Source organism: Etheostoma cragini, chromosome 11 (genome assembly GCF_013103735.1).
Source record: "Etheostoma cragini isolate CJK2018 chromosome 11, CSU_Ecrag_1.0, whole genome shotgun sequence".
In the NCBI taxonomy this organism is placed as follows: Eukaryota; Metazoa; Chordata; class Actinopteri; order Perciformes; family Percidae; genus Etheostoma; species Etheostoma cragini.
Genome location: NC_048417.1, coordinates 17,391,875 through 17,399,162, shown reverse-complemented (window position 1 = coordinate 17,399,162; position 7,288 = coordinate 17,391,875). Strand labels below are relative to the sequence as shown.

Here is a 7,288-nt window from a genome sequence, read left to right as displayed (position 1 = left end):
CAGAGGGAAGTGGATACGAGGGTAAGGCACCAAGTTGGTCTGAAACTCTGTCAGGTCAACATTCAGGGCTCCATCAAAACGAAGTGAGGCAGTGATGGATGAGACAATCTGGCTGATGAGCCTGTTCAGGTTGGTGTATGACGGGCGTTCAATATCGAGGTTCCTGCGGCAGATGTCGTAGATGGCCTCGTTGTCCACCATGAAGGCACAGTCGGAGTGCTCCAGGGTGGTGTGGGTGGTCAGGATGGAGTTGTAAGGCTCTACTACAGCTGTGGAAATCTGGGGAGCCGGGTAGACGGCAAACTCAAGCTTAGACTTTTTGCCAAAGTCAACAGAGAGTCTCTCCATTAGCAGGGAGGTGAAACCTGAGCCAGTGCCTCCACCAAAAGAGTGAAAGACCAGGAAGCCTTGGAGACCCGTGCACTGATCAGCCTACAGATACAGAGAAACAATGATAAAGACTAAATTAAAAACAGTTATGCATTGCTTCACATTGCTTTAAACTTATGTGTATGATCATAAAAGAAAAGGAAATCTACAGTCTCTTCAGATCTGCATTAAAGGTTCCACATACATAAAACCTGTATTCCCTTTCAAAAGGCTGCTCAAGCCCATTATACATCCACTTTTATTCAGCTCCAGTAGCAGTGTGAGCTTCCATTCTACAACATCGCTAAATACACTGTAGAGCAAGGTCTTACTGCAAAATGAGCTGTTGACTGTAAGGAGCCCTGTTAGAAGGGCAAAGCAAGTGTGAATGCTAAATATGCAAAACTCACAACGACAAGTGTCTTACCAATTTGCGGATTCTGTCTAGTACAGAGTCAATGATCTCTTTGCCAATAGTGTAGTGTCCACGGGCGTAGTTGTTGGCTGCATCTTCTTTTCCTGAGATCAGCTGTTCTGGGTGAAATAGTTGACGGTACGTTCCTGTGCGCACCTCATCTGGGAAATTAAAAGACAGAAGCCACAGTTGATAAAGCAAATTCATCCGTTATACAAAATGCTATTAGTGCAGAAATCATTTCACATGCTCACTGTGACACCTCATTTGTTGACCTATCACAACATGCAGATGAAAATGTGTGTGGTTTGGTAAAAGAAAAGGTGAAATAAGTAAGACACAACTTCATCCGCAAAACAAAGTTTAATATAACCTCTATGCTTTGCCAGCTATTGACAACTGGATGAGCAATGTCACTGGAGAATGATGGATAATTAGAAAAACTTCTCTCAATTTTTTACGTACGTCTTGCATTAAGCTATGCCACAAGGAAGAAACTACCATTTCTTGAATATGCCGACATCTAAGAACATAACAAGCTGCACGTGATAACACTACTGACCAATGACAGTGGGTTCCAGGTCAACAAAGATCGCTCTAGGGACGTACTTCCCGGCCCCAGTATCACTGAAGAAGGTGGTGAAGGAGTCGTCGTGGCCTCCTACTGGCTTGCAGTCCGGCATCTGGCCGTCTGGCTGGATGCCGTGTTCCAGACAGTAAAGCTCCCAGCAGGTGTTGCCCATCTGGACCCCAGCCTGGCCTACGTGAATAGAGATGCATTCACGCTGGAAGAGAGGAAGAGGATAAGTTGAAAAAGGGGGCAGAGAAAAGGAGACCAGGGAAATACAGTGGAGGGAAGATAAAGGGTTGCATACTGTTTTTCCAGTGAGCTAAGAGCTTTAAAAAAGAACAAGTACTGAAGGGATTTTTGCTGTACAAAATATTATTGGCAAATTTTACCATAATCAGATTTTACACAAATGCTAAAGTTGCAGGAATCCATAAGGAGTCATTTGGAAACTCAGCCACTAGGTGGAAGCAAAGAGATCTATAGGGGGCAGAAGGTTGAAGTTGAAAGAACAAGCAAAATGGATTTGCTGCAGAGTCACTGCAGTGTCTTCTCCCTAAATAAATTAGTCATCCATCAGAGATTTTACCATTGCAGGAAACATATGCAAAGGCAGCTGTTCCTTTAAAATATCAGGCAGTATGGGACTGTTGTAGCAATGTTGCAAATCAATATGACAGACTTTTTAATAGCAATACTGGATTTTTTAATTATTTTTTTAATCAATGTGAGGAAAAACCTTGATTTGCCTGGTATCTAATTTGCTGGATTAGGGTCAATAAACATTCCTGTCTGCTTAGTCTTTTCCCCCTTAAAGTTGTCAATGGATTTCCCACAATAGTAATATAAAATAGTAATATACAAAAGATTACCCACTCCTAGTCTAAAATGTAAAAAAACTATAATAATATTCTCATATGTCAATAACAAGTTACCTGAAGTCTTTCTTATCATTGTGAACTGCTACAATTCTAATTGCTTAAACATCTTCCTATTACTTTATCCACCTGATCAGACCTACGGACCAGACAGACAAGGGAAGGTGGAGCAGTATAGGTGGAGGATATAATAGGGAATGACCCTGTCAAGTCTGTTATTGATCAGCAACAAGTTTTTAGATATTTCCAATACTATAATATAAGCTATATAAAGCAAAGGTGACCCTACCCAGACTGTCCTGGGTTTCCAAGTTACCAGAGCTCTTTGCAGCAGCTATTTTAAGTTCTTCATACTAACCTGACACCTAGCAGCAAAGGCTCACTTACTGTTTTAGTAAACACTGACTGGCAGTCCCCAAAATAGTGATCACTGCAGGGTTAAACTTTACACACAATCTGCTTTTAATGTTAAAGTTGGAAAAAAAACGTAAACTGTATCTATTGTGATTTATTTTGGGCAACGATTTTTAAAATTAATTATTTTCCCTGGAATCGATATTTTGTATTTTTTCACCTAAATATTTTCTGTTTTTACAGTATAGCCGACGGTGACTATATCGTATCCATATTCTGACCAAAATCAGAAAATAAGATGTGATGTACTTCTGTACAAAGGATGTACAGTGGGGAGAACTAGTATTTGATACACTGCTGATTTTGCAGGTTTTCCTACTTACAAAGCATGTAGAAGTCTGTCCCCTTTATTTTTTTTAATCACAGGTACACTTCAGCTGTGAGAGAAGGAATCTAAAATAAAAGTCCAGAAAATCACATTTTTTTATTTTCAAATAAAATATTTGCATTTTATTGCATGACAAGTATTTGATCATCTACAAACCAGTAAGAATTCCAGCTCTCACAGACTTGTTAGTTTTTCTTTAAGAAGCCCTTCTTTTCTCAACTCATTACCCGTTTTAACTGCACCTGTTTGAACTCGTTACCTGTACAAAAGACACCTGTCGATAGACTCCAACTTCTCCAAAATGGCAAAGACCAGAGAGCTGTGTAAGGATATCACGGATAAAATTGTAGACCTGCACAAGACTGGGATGGGCTAAAGGACAAAAGGCAAACAGCTTGGTGAGAAGGCAAAAACTGTTGGCGTAATCTTCCTTGGTCTGGGGCTCCATGCAAGATCTCACCTTGGGGGGCATCAATGATCATGAGGAAGGTGAGGAATCAGCCCAGAACTACAGGGCAGGATCTGGTCAATGACCTGAAGAGAGCTGGGACCACAGTCTCAAAGAAAACCATTAGTAACGTGCTATGCCATCATGGAGTAAAACCCTGTAGCGCAAGCAAGGTCACCTTGCTCAAGCCAGTGCATGTCCAGGCCCGTCTGAAGTTTGCCAATGATGGTCATTGGCAATGATGATGGCTTGATCTCAATGATCCAGAGGAGAAATGGGAGAAGGTCATGTGGTCTAATAAGACAAAAATAGAGCTTTTTTGTCTAAACTCCACTCACCGTGTTTGGAGGAAGAAGAAGGATGAGTACAACCCCAAGAACACCATCCCTACTGTGAAGCATGGGGAGGAAACATCATTCTTTGGGGATGCATTTCTGAAAAGGGGACAGGACAACTGCACAGAATTGAGGGGAGGATGGATGGGGCCATTTTTCGTGAGATCTTGGCTAGCAACCTCCTTACCTCAGTTAGAGGGTTGAAGATGGGTCGTGGCTGGGTCTTCCAGCATGACAACGACCCCAAACACACAGCCAGGGCAACAAAGGAGTGGCTCCGTAAGAAGCATCTCAAGGTCCTGGAGTGGCCTAGCCAGTCTCCAGACGTGACCCTAAAGAAAGTCTTTGGAGGGAGCTGAGTCCGTATTTCCCAGCGACAGCCCCAAAACCTGAAGGACTGTATGGCAGAGTGGGCCAAAATCCCTGCTGCAGTGTGGCCAAACTTGGTCAAGAACTACAGGAAATGGATGATCTTTGGAATTGCAAACAAAGGTTTCTGAACCAAATATTAAGTTCTGCTTTTCTTGCAAATGATAAAATAAATAATAATTGAATTAAATGTAATTAAAAATCAAACAATGATTTTTCTGGATTTGTTTTAGATTCCGTCTCTCACAGTTGAAGTGTAGCTATGATTACAAATTACAGCCCTCTACATGCTTTGTATGTAGGAAAATCAGCAGTGTATCAAAAACTTTGTTCTCCCCACTGTAAATAACTGACTGAAGTGATGTGCCTTTTTTTTATTTTAAACAATTGTTAAAATGTTTCATGATCTTGCCTCTAAAAATGTAGTATTCAACTTTTGTTTTTGTTGAAGGAAAATAAAACAATACTCAAAACTATGGAATTGCAATGCAAATCAAATCGGCACCCATGCATCGTGAAAAAATCCAATCGGGACAAAGACGTACCGTCCCCAGCCCTGTTTTCTGTCAAATTCAAGACAAAGTACACTCAAACCAAACTTCTCCTGTCCCTAGAACCTGTTAGGGTGTGTCTGTAATTTAACGTTAACAAGGGCATGTCTGAGCCCACATAGACTTGAGATTCCAGTTTCGTTGGTCACTAAAACTAAAATGAATAGTCTACAGAGAGCAAGAGAGGAAAAGTGAACAAGATAGAAACAAAGAGCAATCAATTTGTTAAAAGCTTTTTCAGGTCAGCAGACATGGGAGTACAGATCCCTCAATACTCCATCATCAAAGTGCAATCTGCTTCTACTGTATAACAGGACAATGAACATAATGTACCATAAAGACAAGGTGAGGATAGATAAATATGATTTAATGGAATCTTGTCCAGAGACCCAAACTGCCATGCATTTAGTTTATGTGTATAAAACCATGCTCTAAGAGCAAAAACATGAATTCATCTTTTTTGTACGTTTACATGTTGCTGGAATGCTGATTTTGTAATTTAGTTTATTCTTTATTTTCTTTTTCATTTGGTCGACTGTTCGGTCTGACAGTTTAGTCGAGATCAGGATGTGTCTACAGGCCGGATTGATATCATACTTGGAATGTATATTCATGGCACTTTAAAGATGGTTCCTCATGATTTTGGAGAACCTATTCACCTCCCTCCGCCAGAAATTGGATCTAACTAAGTGAATGTGCATAAATGTATTTAGTGTAGATGTTAACGATGATTGTGATGATCATTTGACCATTCTTCTGTTGCCACCCTCATGCCAAAATCCCCCATTGAATGTGTCAAAAACGGGGATTAAAGTGTGGGAGTCTGGAGAACAGTTCTTAGATGAGTTTCAACTTTGATTGACTTGCAGTGACGCTCACATTGGTAGTTAGCACCTTGCTGTGTGTGTTCTCACAGTAAACAACTGTGAACCGTTTTCATGCTCTATTTGGCTAAATGAGTGGGCGTTCAGATCAGATGGTCATTGGCAATGATGATGAAGGTTGGATCCGGATGATCCAGAGGAAAAATGGGAGAAGGTCATGTGGTCTGATAATACAAAAATAGAGCTTTTTTGTTCTAAACTCCACTTTGCGTGTTTGGAGGAAGAACAACATTATTCCAACCATGAAGCATGGAGGTGGAAACATAGACAGTGCCTTAGATAGCTCCATTGATTCTGATAAATAAAACTATAATACAACCCCTACGTCTTTCCTGTGGTGATACCCTAGTCTTACTCAATCAATGTTGACCAACCTGATAAGCCCTCACAGGCTGCCTATTCTACATCTGTTACCTCTCCAGGCAAAAAAGGTAACATGCTAAAGACAGATGAAAACAGTTTAATTGTGATATAGGCAGCTACAGTAAGTCAAGCAATACAAGTCCAAAACCAGTATTGCACGTACAGAATCGGACTGTTGTGACATTTGCTGAGCACATTCATGCCCACAAGGATAGCCTCTCTTTTTAATTTAGTGCTATCATGACGAGTCATTTGTAGGCTACAACAAGCATGGATTACACCAATTCTAAAAACCTCTTGCACAAAGTGTCGCCGCCCTGGGAATTCAATTTTGATCCTGGGTCTACTTCCTTTACATATGTATATGTTGTTATTTTATGTCACTGGTGAGGTTAAATATAATTTGTATAGCTTTAAACTAGGGCTAGGAAATATATATCAATGTTGTATTGATATTGCGATATGAGACTAGATATCGTCACAGATTTTAGATATTGTAATATGGTAAGTATTGTCTTTACCAGCATTACAGTAAAGTGATGTAATTTAAGTTAACTTTAGCTTACTAGACTGTTCTAGATACACAGGTATTTTTTACCTTTACCCTCTAAGAAATTAAATAATTTCTGGAGAATATATATATTTTTTAAAATCTCATTCTGTAAATGACATTTTGTTAAAGCAGCAACAGTCAACCATACAATATTGTCGCAATATCGACATCAAAGTATTTGGTCAAAAATATTGTGATATTTGATTTTCTCTATATCGCCCAGCCCTACTTTATACCATGCATTTAGTGTAGCTTTTGAAATTCAAAAGAAATAACATTAACAATATTGGAACTTAATGGATCAGACTATTTAACCAGGGCGGTTCTACTGTAGGAGTGTACTTAGTACACAATATCATTTGGTTATATAAGCCCTCACCATTGACAATGACAACACGCTGTGTTTATACTACACTCTGCAAACAGAACACGTTACCTGTGTGTGTGTATGCTAGTTCAATTCCTGACACACAACATAAAACTCAAAAGGGGATAACAATCAACTTCCCCACTATCATCCCAATCACAGAGGTTGCATTTGGCAGGGTTTAGCCTACAGTCCCATTTTACTAGGACATGCGTCATTGCTTTGTACCGTATGGAAGCCACTTTTAGATAATTGTTGGAAGCCCAGCCCACTGTTAGAACTTTACTGTGAGTGTTTGAATTTGGAGGGAAAAGATTAAGTCTTACCCTGGAAAAACAACAGTCTCAGTCTGAGCTGACTGTTGATTATGACTGACTGACTGACTGACTGACTGACTGACTGACTGACTGACTGACTGACTGACTGACTGACTGACTGACTGACTG

General features: G+C 40.1%; 1 protein-coding gene across 1 annotated transcript in view; it reads right to left on the bottom strand.

The window, feature by feature from the left end:
* The window catches only part of LOC117953237 (tubulin alpha chain-like), a 9,959-nt gene that overhangs the window by 501 nt on the left and 2,170 nt on the right, over positions 1 to 7,288 (bottom strand). Inside the window, exons 2-4 of the mRNA XM_034886065.1 lie at positions 1,347 to 1,569; positions 797 to 945; positions 1 to 432 (exon numbers count right to left, since the gene is read on the bottom strand). Of these exons, the coding sequence (XP_034741956.1) occupies positions 1 to 432; positions 797 to 945; positions 1,347 to 1,569 (804 nt within the window). The remainder of the gene's footprint in view (positions 433 to 796; positions 946 to 1,346; positions 1,570 to 7,288) is intronic.